A 14,770-nucleotide genomic window follows, 5' to 3' on the forward strand; every position below is an offset into this window, starting at 1 on the left:
CAAAAGTGCCCAAAAAGAGCCAAAAGTTCTAAGTGGAAATGTATCTGTCAGCTCTGTCCCCGGGGGCCTGTGTGACGTCTGTACTACTACCACCACTCCCAACAAAACTACACCCGACTACTACAGCGGCTGCCTTTACCACTCCCAACTCTATGACTACCAATATTACAACAATTACTACCACTTCTTACTTATCACTTCTAACAATACTACTGTTAGGGTACTACTACTACTACTACTACTACTACTACTACAAGTATCCTACTGCCAACAACCAGCCCACTACTGCTGCTGCTGCTATTACCACCTCCAGCAATACAATGACCAGCAGTACTTCTACTACTACAGTAACAGTAATACTGGTGGAGTAATATCAGAAGCAGGTTGTAGTATTGTTGGTAGTAATGGTTGTAGTATTGTTGGTGGTGGTAGTTGTAGTATTGTTAGCAGTGGTGGTGGTTGTAGTATTGTTGGCAGTGGTGGTGGTTGTAGTATTGTTGGTAGTGGTGGTGGTGGTGGTAGTTGTAGTATTGTTGGTAGTGGTGGTGGTGGTTGTAGTATTGTCGGTAGTGGTGGTAGCTGTAGTATTGTTGGTAGTGGTAGTTGTAGTATTGTTGGTAGTGGTAGTTGTAGTATTGTTGGTAGCTGTAGTATTGTTGGTAGTCGTGGCGGTGGTTGTAGTATTATTGGTAGTGGTGGTGGTTGTAGTATTGTTGGTAGTGGTAGTTGTAGTATTGTTGGTAGTGGTAGTTGTAGTATTGTTGGCAGTGGTGGTAGTTGTAGTATTATTGGTAGTGGTGGTGGTTGTAGTATTGTTGGTAGTGGTAGTTGTAGTATTGTTGGCAGTGGTGGTAGTTGTAGTATTGTTGGCAGTGGTGGTTGTAGTATTGGCAGTAGGTATTGGTTGTAGTAGGGTAATAGGCCAGTAGTAGAGTATTTGGTACAGTGGTAGTGACAGAAACAGAAAAATGCAGCCAGACAAAAATACTGGATGAAGATACAAAATGCAAATTAAGCATCAAGACCATTGTCTCTCAAAACCTCAAAACATTTAAACCGTGTGGTCCATGGCCAGAATCACCTCATCAGAAAGACCTAAATAATAACACTCCACATGTTAAGTGTGTACTACAAGTGTGGTCTATTTTGGCGCCAATTTGATGGGTATTTATAAATCGATGATTGGGATCCGGATCCCTCGCGCTCCTTATGTCGGTCGCAGGTGAGATCTATTTTTAGCTGCAGCATGCTTGCCTCACGTGCTACTAGCGACGGCTTTTGCGGGTTGCGCAATAAGGCGGAATACGCGCGTAGAATTAGGCTATTCATGTCATTAAAGGAAAACATTTTTTATTGGAGCTCGTCATGAAAAGCTTTTGCACAGCGCCATGATCCTGACGCACGGACATCATTATTATTATGTTCAAGAAGCCAATTAGCAAACGTCAAATGTGAAAGAAATGATGTTGACTCAGAGCAGTTGGTCATCTACATCTTGCATCAGTCTTACAGAATTTGTGCTGCGGCATTTTATTTCATAACAATAAAACATCTAGATTAGAATATTTCCTAGACCCTTCATTTTATATACTGTGGTATAGTCAATGTGCAGTGATTTCTCTGGTGGGGGTCCACCACCTGCTTGTCCTCATGGAGATGAGTTTGCTTTATCTTAGCTTGAATTAAACTAAATCTGTCTTGCATTTAAGCAATTACTGTGACTGATTGCTAAAACAAATGAAAAAAATATCTGTTGGTGTCACCTGCTTGTTTCCATGATGGATAGATAGCTGTGAAGCTGTGCAAAATACTGCGCAATGAGCTGTGCACTTTCATTGTTTTTAATTTAGCTCAATGTGCTACACAACTTCACTGGTGATGACAGTCCAGTCCAGGTGCAAGCATGCCGATATTGATAGACCCTCTTATGTTAAGAGGTCTCTAAAAATAAACCTAACCGTATAGGCGTCTCTTTCTGGATATTTCTCTGAATGGCCGGACAGCAGCAATGTCTGAAGGAGAGATTCTCTGTAAGAGATCGGTTCCAGCAGCTCGACGATGGCACATAAGCACAGATCTGCTCATGCACCCCCCTCCCTCTAAACCCCCAGCACACCGGAGTCCGGTGGTGACTCCGTTTACGTTTCTACTCTGACCACGCCTTTTTCTCGGTTTTGTCCAAATCGGGCTTTTTGCGTCGCCGGAGCTCCCCTTTTCAGACCGACGTCATGAACGAGTAGAGGGAAGAGCTGACGTCGAGACCGAGTCACCGAAAGGAGAGGGCAAGAGGGGAGGAAGGAGAAAGACTTCCACAGCTCAACGCAGTCTGTGTGCGCTCTGAGCGGTGGAAGTCTCCCCCTCCCCACGTAGAAGCTACCCCTCCCGCTCTTTTACGTCGGTGTTGGTGCGTTGGGAGTCCCAGGCTATATAAGTGACCGGCGAGCAGAGTCTTCAACCAGATTTACGGTTCGTGGTAACTGTACCTTGGCGCTGTGCGGACTTAAGCGTGCGCAGCAGACGTCCTACAAACCTGACTCTGGCGCAACCAGAGCTGAGATGAAAGTCCAATAACAGTTCTTAGTTTCCACCATCTCCAAATTCCGTCTGCTCCACTCAGAAAATCTTGTCTTCTGACCGGAGGAATCCCCGCAGTTCCGCCGTGATGTACCGCTCAACCAAAGGCGCGTCCAAGGCTCGCCGGGACCAAATCAACGCCGAGATTCGGAACTTGAAAGACTTGTTACCCATCGCGGATTCCGATAAAGCGCGTCTTTCATATCTACACATCATGTCACTGGCTTGCATGTACACGAGAAAGTCCGTCTTCTTCACTCAAGGTAAGGACCTGTTGAAATGTACACCACTTTCTCTGAATCAACAAGTGCTCGTGTGAGACAGAAATGAGTTTCTGGTATTAAATAATAACTGTTAGAGCGAAGAAAATGGATGCAGATAGTTTTGAAGCGCTGCTCTTGTGTCGCTCTCCGTGGTGCTGAAACGCCGCAGCCTGTCATTGTAATGCAGTGGTGTAGTTGTATGATAGCAACTAAGGCATTATGTTCTTGTCTTTTTTCCACAGAGGTGGGGGGTTCTAGTCTCGAAGAGTCTGCAGGATTTCTGTCTTTTCACGAGCTATCTGAGTTAATGCAGGCGGTGCCAGGCTTTCTTATGCTACTGACTGGAGAAGGCAAGCTCCTATACCTGTCTGACAGTGTCTCAGAGCATCTGGGACATTCAATGGTAAGTTAAAATGACAATAACTATCATAACGCATATTAGATGAGATGGCAAGAAGTAACCATAAGTGTGCTTGATATTTACAGGTTGATCTAGTGGCACAAGGGGATAGTGTGTATGATATAATTGATGCATCGGACCATTTCATTATGAGGACCAGCCTATCAACTTCTTCATCACTGGAGAATGGTAAAAATGCTCATTTAAATATGATGTGAAATTGATTTTGGTGATGTATAATATACAATAAAATATGATATATGATATAAAAATATAAACTTTGAACTGTTCACTGCCACAGATCGTCTCCTGCGCTGCCGTTTCAACACGTCTAAATCAGTCCGGAGGCAGAGTGCTGGAAATAAACTGGTTCTGATACGAGCTCGCTGCCTGTCTCCTCCATCCTCCTCGTCGACAGCTGGGTCCTACTGGGCATCTAACCCTGTGTGGGTGTGTTTCTGTTCTCCTCTGGAGCCCCACCCAAGTCGCTCTGGACCAGGCACTGAGAGGGAGGCTCCCGGCACCACAGGGTCTCCTCTGGCTGAAGCCAACCTGTTTCTGGCTTGTTTCTATTCACAGCATGGCCGGGACATGAGGCTGTATTCTGCACAAGAAAGGTGAGTGCAAATCTCCATTCTCCATATTCCAACCATCACGTGTTGATGTTGAGTAGAAACTAAAGCATCATGTTCTAACATGACGCCCACTCTGGCCTGCAGTGTGAGCCTCTATCTGGGCTTTGATGTGACAGAGCTGCGATCCCGCTCCTGGTACAGCCTCCTCCACCCACAGGACCTGTCACATGCCTCAGCACAACACCGCAGCTTGTGTGAGTACACTCTTCACATGCTACAAACATGCTGCCCACACAACACACTGAGCCCACAGGCACAATGCTAACTACACTGAGATTCATGAGATGACAAAGTGGTGTCAACAACTATTCTTGTCTTTAACAGTGAGGGAAGGCGGAGAGGGCCGAGCAGAGATGGTGGTCCGTGTTCAGGCTCAAGACCTGACATGGGTCTGGCTTTACATGGTACTACAGCTACAGCCTGGGGAGGTGCCAGTCACTAGCAACAATTACATCATCAGGTGAGTGTCAGCAGCATTAATTCAGTTAACAAAATACATAAAATAAAAGTCTAAATAAAAGTCTAAATAAAGTCTCTCTTGTGTTGCAGTGATTCTGAGGCCTGGGCAGTTCGTCAGCAGCTCAGCTCAGAGCAGACCCAACTCAATATTGTGCTAAGTGCTGGGACAACCCAACAGGAGGGTCTCAGCCTTCAATCCCCTGAGACCCTGTCCAGTCCTGATCAAGTGTTCACCCCGGGGAGCAGCGGCCTGTCAGGCCAGTCGTTTGACTTCAGCACTGCCGGCTGCAGTGTAGCTTCCTCTGATGAGCCAAGCAGCTCTGCCACAGAGACCGTTCAGGTGGAGGGAGACCCCCGTTCCAGTCTCTCTTCCCTGGAGGAGGAGAGTTTCTTCCAACAGCATCCTTCTGTCCGAGATGAGACCCGGTCTGCAACATCCTCCCCCACGCCGGTCACCGTGGAAACAGTGGCAGACTTAGACTTTCTTACACAAAATATTCTTCTGCCACCATCCTTCCAGCTCGACCCACCGCTGCCCTCTCTACCCCTGCCCCTACCCCCTGTGCCCACCTCACAGGCTCAGACCAAAGAGTTTGTGTGCACTCCTCCCTACACACCCCAGGTCAGTGGGGCTGCTTTCCCATTTGGTGAGCCTCTGTTCAGTTTTGACCCCACAGGTACCACCACGCCCCCTCCCAGCGCCACAACCACTACAACAACCACCTCCACTGCCCCTCCCTCTGCCCCTCCCACCACCACATCCAGCCCTGTGCCCCCATCAACTCTGTCCGCTAAACTGCCCCTGGCCCTGCCGACCCCATCTACAGACCTTCTTTTCCCCATAGAGCCTTGCAGTGGATCGCTTTATGAAAAACTTCCCCCCACTCCTGACAGCCCAGGAGATGGTGACTGTACAGTTATGACGCTGCCTGAGGTTAGGGGTCCCCTTTATGTAGATGTCCCCCTGGGACCCCTTCAGTGCCCCCCTGAGGGCCTGCTTACACCAGAGGCCTCCCCTGGCAAACAGCCCTGTCTCTCATTCTTCTCATTAGAGCGAGAGAAGGAGCATGCTGAAATCTCCCTTCTTGCCCAACACATCAGCTCATTGGCAGAGGGGTTCTACATGGACCCTTTATTATCCAAAATGTCCCCTTCTTCATGCCCCCCCTCTCCATTCATGTCCCCCATGGTAGAGGCCACTGATGTAGACCCGGTTCATGTGCTTCGGGAGTTCTACCCCATTAAGGCCTGGCGGGGGTTGGACATTCCTATGTTTCTCGATGAGGACAACTCTCTTTTTGAAGAGAATATTCTTGAAACCCTCCTCCAAGATGACTTTGCTTCTCTTCAGTCTCCTTCACCTCCAGTTCTACCAACACAGTCTGATCCCACATCTCCTCAGACCCCCATGTGCTGGCACCAACCCTCCCAGTTTGAGGGAGTGGGCCACATGTGTAGCGTCCAATCGGCGCATCGTAACTCCATGGCTGGCTGTGGGGCGAGTGCGACTACGGAGTGCGGGGTCCATGCTGAAGGGGAGGGGCTAGCAGAGGAGCCCATGGAGATTGAGGTGGTTTCATCTCCTGTGTCGTCCTGCTCCTCCATCCCAGCTTCCCCTCCCCTGATCCTCACGGCGTCTCCTGGTCCAGTGTCCTCACCTGTCGCCTCGCCGCCATCTGCCATGACCTGCACTCAGTCCCTCCTCGAGGAGCTGGCTGTCCTGGAACCCATGTTTGGGGCAGGTGCCTCGATCACCCCTGGATTGGGGCAACAACCTGAGTTGTATCAACTCCAATGTCATCCATCCACACAGTGCTTCCACAAAGGTAAGCCCCATACATCACATCAAATGTATTATTGACACAACATCTTCTGTAATTGTGTAACTAACATTTTCCTTATTTTTATTCTTGTCTTTCAGATGGGAGTGGAAGTTCCTCCGTTCTAAAATAAGTCTGTGACTTACTTCATCAAGTATGGCATATTGTCATATTTTATGGAGCCCCTTTTACTGAAAAGTAAAAAATGATTAAGTGTATAAATATACATAATGTATATAACTTAAAGGACTAATTCCGACATATCTATGAGAAAAATAATTGGCTTTTGTTAAGTCATAATCTCTACAGTACTAATACAAACTGGTGCAACATTTTGTCAATGGTAAAATCACATGGATTCAGGACTGACTGGGTCCTGAGCTTGTGCAGTTTCCATTAACCTCCTCTATAAAAACTAGACAGACACCTCGTCTAGAAAAGAAAAAGAGAACATTCTCTCAACTAATTTGCGCTGTTTAACTTCCAGACGCGCATTTGTATTCACTCGTAGTGAAAATTCTGTTGTGAACTAAAAAAATTACATTATTTGTCAATGGACAGAACAATTCTAGCACTTTTGCTAGACAGGCAGCAGCACAAATCCAAACCTTAAAAGTGAAATGTTTACAAATAATATCCATAGGATAACCATTATTGCTGTATTCAGAATGTTTCAATAGAACATTAAGATTCAAGTCTTGTTCCTCACTGCCTTAAAAGGCAACACAGTGTTGAATGAATCTAAAATACTTTAAGTTTTGGGTTTGCTGCTCCAAATCTTTAGCATTCCATACATACAACTTCATCCTAAAATGTGTGTATTTTTATGTATTGTGCAACAAACAAACAAAAAACTAAACTAAAAATACTCAACCGTTAAGAGATCCTGGCATGTGGTGATCTCAGTTACAGTATGTCCAAGTGTTCATCGCTTTTTGAGATTGTCTACATGTTTGCCGGAGCTCTGATCATGCCATAATCCACTGCTACGCTGTACTGTACATGAGACTCTGAATGTGACTCTCCAGGTCTTGTGGGGCCTGAGGGCAGTCGGCCGGATATTTGCCATGCTGGCAGCTTATAGCGGCTCCTTGTGCCTGAAATGCCCCTGACCTGCTGAACTCTGAACTCTTCATCTTAGTCCATGACAAATGGATAGTTGCATCGCTGCTCCACTGGAGTGCGGTGCATTGAGGCACAACTGACTTTGTGAATGAGAGATTCTTCTTTTTTAAGAGGGGTTATAATATAAAATGTTTTGTTTTAAAAAATGAGAATATGGATGGGGTGCTATTTCTATTCAGTTACCAAGCGACACGGGTTGAGAATGGTACTATTCCCATGGTGTCGACATACTCACGTAGAGTTGTCTACGGTCAAGTAAAGGATTGATTCCTACGTTCTAGCTTTTAAAGGCTAAGTTAATATATTGTGTAAAATGTATGTTTGTGTGACATTTGAAAACAATGTTACTGCATACTGCATATGTCTGTGGATATAGGCATATGTGTTTTACAGAAAGGTTGTACACATTTGTACATTTGTATGAAGAGTTATTGGACTGTAAATAGAAGAGAGATTTTTATCATTTAAAAAGAGATAAACTGTATTATGAATATGCTAATGCAAATGGACATTGTGGACCAGTGTTCTATTGTGATGCTTATAAGTGTATTTGATTGTCATACAAATGCATTTATATTAAAGTGCACTTAATGCTGCTGATGCACTTGTGTCGTCATGGCCAAGATCCCTGCTCCATCCTCAGTATAACAGTCCCACCTCCCTCCCAGCCTCTCCTCCGTTCTGCCCCGGAGCGAGTTTCGCTCAGCAACAGCTCTGACGCACACGCATGACGAGACACTATCTGAGTCAGACTGACGCACTCGCTGGACGTAGAGGCTTTGCGTGCACAGAACCACCTCCCACTTATGATGATGATGATGATGATGATGATGATGTGGTGCATAATAGTAGGCACAATAAGACCCCCCTCCCATCACCAGCATCACAACCAACCTCCTTTACAAATTACACTTGCCCACATTCAGTTGATGTACCTGCGTCTGCCAGACTCCATATATAGGCATTCCTGTTCTGAGAGCTATTCTCAGCCTCCATTGAGAAGCTCTGTAAAGATGGGGGAGGGGCACACAAAGGAAGACAGAAAGCTAAAATTAGATGTACAGTATGGCAGATATGCCAGACAATGTCAATGTGGACCTATTTCAGCCCACCCAATGCATGATTTTATTGTGCATGAAATTACTAGATGACAACATAGCACAACACAGTGGGCCTAAATGACAATGGCAAATGTTTTCCTTATAAGCCTCATTATAAGATGAATGTTATAACTTATCATTATTTTAGACTTTCAGTCAAATAAGGCCATCTAAATAAAGCACCATTCATGGGCTACAGCAATGTCTTTGTTGGGCTGCCAATGGATGCATACATGGTTAAGTGCTGCCCCCTGGTGCTGAATCCTGTCAACAACACAGTGTTGCGGGACTAATAATAATAATAATAATAATAATAATAATAATAATAATAATAATAATAATAATAATAATAATAATAATAATAATAATAATAATAATAATAATAATAATAATAATAATAATAATAATAATAATAACAGATCCATCAAATAGATATTACTATCCAAGCAAAAAAGAGACACAACAATTAGAGAAATTAGCAGCGCATCTAGGTTTTTTGTCAGGTAGTTTTACTTTGAGGCTAATATTGAGGATACAACAGGCTATCAGTCACTAAAATCCCAGTATCAAACCAAGCCTGCCATTTGTTCACTTAGACAACAAGAAAACTCACCTGTTTAAGTTGAGATTTAAAAAGGCTATACAAACTTGTACAACATTGTTTACAAACATCAGTCGTCCAGGTATGATCCATAGTAAATATGGAATTTTTCCTTCATAACCGATTTATAAATGCCTTTATAATGTAAGCTGGGATACTTGTGTTGTATGTGATGGATCTTCTTTTTGTAGCTGGCATAACAGAAACAGACGGTGTCTGCCACTAAATTTCTGAGTGAGAATGTGATTTGGATTTTTGGATGATGAGAAAGATGAAGATGCACATCAGCATGAAATTTAGAATCAGGACGTTTTCAGAATCCCTTCAATTATTATGATGATGTAGATGCATAGTAAATCTGATTAGTCTAATTTAGAAAATAAAATATTTAAATAATCTACAATTTCACATTTTCTTAGTATCTAGTAAAAGGGTTGTTTCCCAAAGTGAGCCATCGGAAAAGAATGACCTTAGACAGAGTTGAGCTGGAGTCCAGTGGTGACAGCGGCTGAGCTTCTCAGAGCCATGTGCAGATGGTCGACAGATTCAGAAGGACAAATGTCTCTGATATCTCAGGCTGCAGCTTTACACTGTTCAGATAACAAAGCTCTAATTATTCTTTGGCCAAAAGATGGTGGCTCAAGGTGTCGTAAACTAGCTTGGACATTGAGTTTTGGATTTAATACATTCTGCATGAAGCACGAATTACTCTTTTGAGAAATACCTAAACAGTGTCATGCTGCTCTCATTATAGTCCTCCTGCTCTCTCTAAGGCCATTCTTCTCTGAGGGTTCCCTGTGGCTTTAGAACCAGATCTAGACATTATATAGATTAAAACATTAATACAAACCCAAGGTGTCACTCTCTCAAACTTATCAAATGTCAATGACAAAATATTTGTCTGTAGTAGAGATTTAAAGTGCTGCAGTGACTGTGCTGTTGAGATGTGCCAAGGCAACTAAATACTTTACTGTGATACTTTTGCACAGGGGAGGAACTGTATAGGACCACTGCTTTGGAACATAGTTCATTTCCTACTCTGGGATAGTTCCTTTGACCCTTTGGAAGTACCCATTTTGTGACACGGCTGCATTGTGAGAAATGTATGTAACATATACATGGCCTTAACATATTCTTCATTCTTTCATATTTGCTTATTTGAACGCTTGTATGTGCATTGGTTTACAGACAAATATCAAAATTAAAATAATCAAGTATTTTTTCCCCCTACCCCTGACTAAATATTAACACAGCATGGAAGGTGCACACCCATGTAGTTCCCATCACCAAGTAATCCAGCTGCCAATTTGTTCGTTCGTTAACTGGCTGTGTGTGCATGAGCTGGGGACTAGGTTCCTAGGAAACAATTATGTCTGGAATAAAAAAAATACCTCAATAGGAGTTAGTTAGTTTGTGGCTCCATTATGATTAAAAAAAGAAAAAAGAAATTGAAAAGAAGTCTGAAAACTTTCTGAGGCAACTGTACGGGCTTGCTGAACATCAAAAAGGTGTTGCTGTTGGGCTGTTAACGTAACAATTGTTAACACCAATATGACATAACCTATATGAAATATTAGTCATTATGAGTTTGCGTCTTGGTTTCCTTTGACATACGTTTAACTAAATAAATAAATTAAGCATGGGACTCTATGATTTCTCTAGCACCTAGCCGAGTTGATAAAAAATGCATTCAGAATCACAAGTGTACATAATACATACTAATTTTAGAAAAGACTGACTGTAAAAACTTTCTAAGCAGATACAATTTCAGTATAAGTCAGTGGAAGTGAAAGTTTGGCAAGTTTATAAAAATCCAAATTGAACAAAAAAAACCTGTCGCCACTATTGTACACTTCACTATAAATAAACAAACAAGGAGGACAACAGCACAAAGTGAAAAACAGCATAATCTTTTATTAACATCTGACACATACAGTGGGCTTTGAGGGAAATTACAGTCTTGATGTAGCTCAGAAACAATAATAAATAGGAATGGGACAGAATCATTTCTTTTTTCCTGTAGCAGATTCGGCGGCAGCTGCAGCAGCGGCTTCAGCAGCATCAGCTTTAAGTTTCTCCTCCCTTTGCTCCAAGAAAACTTTGTATTCCTCAGCAGACAGGCTACAGCACAAGACAGAAGAACAGTCATCAAAAGGATTTCAGCTTAAGCTATTAGGGTCAAGTAAAAAAATGAATCAAAAACTGAGAATGTAGGAGTATTTTCCATGGGCTCTAATTAATGTAATAAGACAAGCACTAATGGAGTCATATTTCCTTAAGCACATTTCATTTAGAACTCACTAAATCTTAAACAGCCAATAATTGTAGCTCCCAGGAGATAAGTCTTGACTAATGGGACAGAAAAACATTGTGGGGAGATTTCTGGTAGAAGACAAATATATGAGACAGATTTGGAAAGAAAAGAAAAGTGCTGAAATTCCACAACTTTGGTTTTGTTGACAAAAACCTCAGACCTCAGACCTGTAAACATGATAAATGAGTGTGGACTAACAGTGCACAGGTGGGCGTTTGTATACACATTCACCTGTGAACATTGTGCCAGTGAACCACATCTGTAATCTGCTCTAACCCCCAAACATGAGAAAAATACAGCTGAAGAATACATATTTCAGCATTTTATAACTGGTGGTTTTCAGATTCTAGACTATAAAAGTTTACATTCCTAAAACCAGCCAGGTTTTCTAGTTGGTTATATGGGATTCAAATTAAAAATGTTTAAAAGGTGAATTCACAAGTGTTGAAAATTTGTGATCAGTTCCCATAACTCTCTTCATTACTGCATTTTAAGAATATAAGTATAAGTATGAGGTCATCTGAAACCTTGAAAGAACATACCATACAATATGTGTTTTGGTCTCAACTGTCTGTTCTTGATTTAAAACATCAAAATAATTGGTGTAGATTCCTTCGCTACAAATACAACATTACATTTTAATGGGTTTAACTGCCTGGAAAATTAAAATTACTGCATGAGATGGTGTGGAAAGAAAATTTTAAAAAAGTTTTTCAAACACACAGCATCCATCATTGCTGTTGTAGTTGACATTTCTAATTCCATCCATTTCACTGGAGAACTAGCTGCTAAAATATGATATAATATAGGAGGATTTGCACCACCAAGTCAACAAGGCACCCTTTCCCCGGCCGGCTTGAGAACAGCTAGTCTGTGTATAACACATGTGTGGTCACAGTCAGAAGCCCTATGCAAAATCATACAACCAGAAAAGGTGTTGCAGATGGCTGTGGTGTTAACTTCCTGAATGTGAAATTGGTGACTTTTAATTCTAAATTAAAAGATTTGTATTTATTTTTTTATTTTATTTGGCATTAAGTTGTCTGCAAGGGGAAATTTGACAAATAAATACTTTTAAACAGAGTTCATATTATTCAGTGTAATTTCTGAGGTTGTTCTAATCTCCCCTGTGCTCCATCCTCACAGCAGCGTTTACCTGCAGGTGAATACAACTAAATATGCATAACCTTCTTTTGATTAATTATTCAGGTGTCATTATTACTATTTGATAATGTCTTTTAGGAAGCTCCTGCATGAGTCTCACTTTGCCTGAAGCAGACAAACTTACTCATTAACAACTTTGATGCCAAGGGAGCGCGCCGAGCCTACGATGGATTTTACTACATTTTCCAGTGAAGCATTTCTCATTTTGAAGCATTCATCTTGGGCTTTGACCTGTGCAATCTCATAAATGGCTTTCACAGACACCATTCCCGCTGTCTCGTGGCCTTTAAGAGCAGAAAAACACATGGTCAGAAATAAACAGTTTAGACTAAAAAAAACAAACAGAGTGGACAGCTCAAAGAGGCTGGACATAAGTTAAAATTATTTGAACTGCCACCTTAACATGGTGGAGGGGTTTGAGCGCTTGAATGATCCTGAGATGTTCTTGAGTGGTTCATGCGCCCGATAGGATCACCCATGGCAAACAGGTCCTAGGGGACAGGTGAAACCAAGAGCAATTCTGAAGCTCATTATGACGAGTATCAGAAGAAGTTACGTTGCCGTAGTGGTGTCACTGGGGCTGGTGGTCAGCGGCGAGCAGCTGGTGGCCAGGCCACTCCCCACGGAGCTCAGCCAGGCACAGGCCAAAGGAGTGAAGTGGAGCCGTTCTCCCGGGGACCCACAACCTGTAAGAGGATGTGTAAGGGGGCAGTGAAGGGAGATCTTGGCAGCAGTCAAACCTGGGGGGGCTCTGTGATTGGATCTCCGGACACAGAACCTCTTAAAGTTGCAGAGGCAAAATTTTGGGGCTCAGAGGATGCCATGGAGCAGGACTACTGGCCGTTCTTAAAGAAATTCTTAAGTCTCTGGATGTTGTAGGGCTGAAACATCGCATGGCGGTCAGACACAGTGCCTCTACATTGGCAGACCGGGCGGTGGTCTCTCTGTTTAAGAAGGATGTCTGGAGGATGCGTTCCTACTACAGGGGAATCACACTCCTCAGCAAGGTAAATTCCAATGTACTGCGAATCTAGAAGGAATAGTGTGGTTTTTGTCCTACCCACAGAACACTGAACCAGCTCTATACCCTCAACTGAGGGGTTAAGGGTTCATGAGAGTTTGCCCAACCAGTGCACGTGTGTTTTGTGGATCTGGAGAAGGCATTTGGCTGTTTCCTTGGGGGGGTGCTCTGGGAGTATGCGGTCTGGGGCTCTTTGCTAAGGGCTGTCTGGTCCTTGTAAGACCGAAGCAGGAGTTGTGTTCGCATTGCCAGCAGCAAGTCAGACCTGCTCCCAGTGCAGTTATTGTTTTTATGGACAGAATTTCTAAGCAGATATAAGGGGTCAAAATGAGTTTCCTCAGCAGGGTAGCTGGGCGCTCCCCTAGAGATAGGGTGAAGAGCTCAGTCACACAAGAGGAGCTCGGAGCAGAGCTGCTGCTCCTCCACATTGAGAGGAGTCAGCTGAGGCGGCTTGGGCATCTTTTTCAGTTGCGTCCTCAATGCCTCCTTGGACGCCTCCCATCGAAAGGAGGCCCTGGGGAAGACCCAGGACATGCTGGAGGAAGTATGTCTCTTGGCTGGCCTAGGAACTCCTTGGGGTCCCCGCGGAAGAGCTGGAGGAAGTGTCTTGGGTGAGGGAATTTTGGGAGTCCCTGCTTAGAACGTGACCTGGCCTCAGATAAGTGGAAGAAGATGGATGGACACTAAAGGGAAATATATATATATATATATATACATTGTATATTCTCTTTTGTTTCACCAATTTAAAAGCACCTTTGCCATTTCCAGCCTCTGCAGCCAATGCTCCCCAATACAATGAATATTACATCAATCACTCAGAGCTCAAACGGAGGCCAAGAATCTGCAGCTTTTACATGTGGGGATCTGCAGAAGCAGTGGGCTCACCTGTTTTTGCCGCTCCTTTTGAGATGCCCGCAGCCTGTTTGAGGAAGTACGACACAGTTGGCTGTCCAATCTTCAGATCATAGGTTCGGTCAGGCTGAAGTAAAAAAATAACACCATTACATTTCATAATTTCAAAACATGGTTTCTCTTAATTTGTGCGAGATGTTAGTGTCCACACAGATTTATAGCATACTTTTTAAAATTAAAAATACCAAATCTGTGAAATGTTCTGTAATGCAATTAATATATATTAAAAGTGATGAGATTTGTGAAATCCTAATGAGGATTCTACTAACAGTTGATATCATGTGGTCATGAGTCTTACAGACATGCTCCAGCCTGAATTACTTTGTTATAATGACCCAATTACAATAGCATGCATAAAGCCTTACTTTGTCTAAGTATCACT

The 14,770-nt window shown here is 43.2% G+C and overlaps 2 protein-coding genes across 2 annotated transcripts in view; one reads left to right on the forward strand and one right to left on the reverse strand.

Annotated features, from left to right (window-relative positions):
* The first annotated feature begins 2,505 nt into the window (after positions 1-2,505).
* Positions 2,506-6,427, forward strand: npas4a (neuronal PAS domain protein 4a). Its single transcript, XM_033974680.2, has 8 exons — positions 2,506-2,837; positions 3,080-3,240; positions 3,324-3,426; positions 3,539-3,854; positions 3,957-4,066; positions 4,197-4,332; positions 4,422-6,157; positions 6,253-6,427. Exons 1-8 carry the CDS (start codon positions 2,663-2,665, stop codon positions 6,282-6,284), a joined length of 2,769 nt encoding a protein of 922 aa, XP_033830571.1. The 5' UTR covers positions 2,506-2,662; the 3' UTR covers positions 6,285-6,427.
* Positions 6,428-10,866: 4,439 nt separating this feature from the next.
* Positions 10,867-14,770, reverse strand: part of mrpl11 (mitochondrial ribosomal protein L11) — a 36,826-nt gene continuing 32,922 nt past the window's right edge. Inside the window, exons 5-7 of the mRNA XM_033974505.2 lie at positions 14,362-14,455; positions 12,580-12,739; positions 10,867-11,098 (exon numbers count right to left, since the gene is read on the reverse strand). Of these exons, the coding sequence (XP_033830396.1) occupies positions 10,981-11,098; positions 12,580-12,739; positions 14,362-14,455 (372 nt within the window). The 3' untranslated portion in view covers positions 10,867-10,980. The remainder of the gene's footprint in view (positions 11,099-12,579; positions 12,740-14,361; positions 14,456-14,770) is intronic.

This window comes from Periophthalmus magnuspinnatus, chromosome 10, assembly GCF_009829125.3.
Source record: "Periophthalmus magnuspinnatus isolate fPerMag1 chromosome 10, fPerMag1.2.pri, whole genome shotgun sequence".
Classification (NCBI taxonomy): domain Eukaryota; kingdom Metazoa; phylum Chordata; class Actinopteri; order Gobiiformes; family Gobiidae; genus Periophthalmus; species Periophthalmus magnuspinnatus.

What these genes read in the sequence shown, in the direction of transcription:
- npas4a (XM_033974680.2), top strand. Translation starts at nt 2,663, where the DNA reads ATGTACCGCTCAACCAAAGGCGCGTCCAAGGCTCGCCGGGACCAAATC. An exon ending in GTCCGTCTTCTTCACTCAAG is followed by an intron (nt 2,838 to 3,079) that starts GTAAGGACCTGT and finishes TTTTTTCCACAG; the next exon opens with AGGTGGGGGGTTCTAGTCTC. An exon ending in CTGTATTCTGCACAAGAAAG is followed by an intron (nt 3,855 to 3,956) that starts GTGAGTGCAAAT and finishes TCTGGCCTGCAG; the next exon opens with TGTGAGCCTCTATCTGGGCT.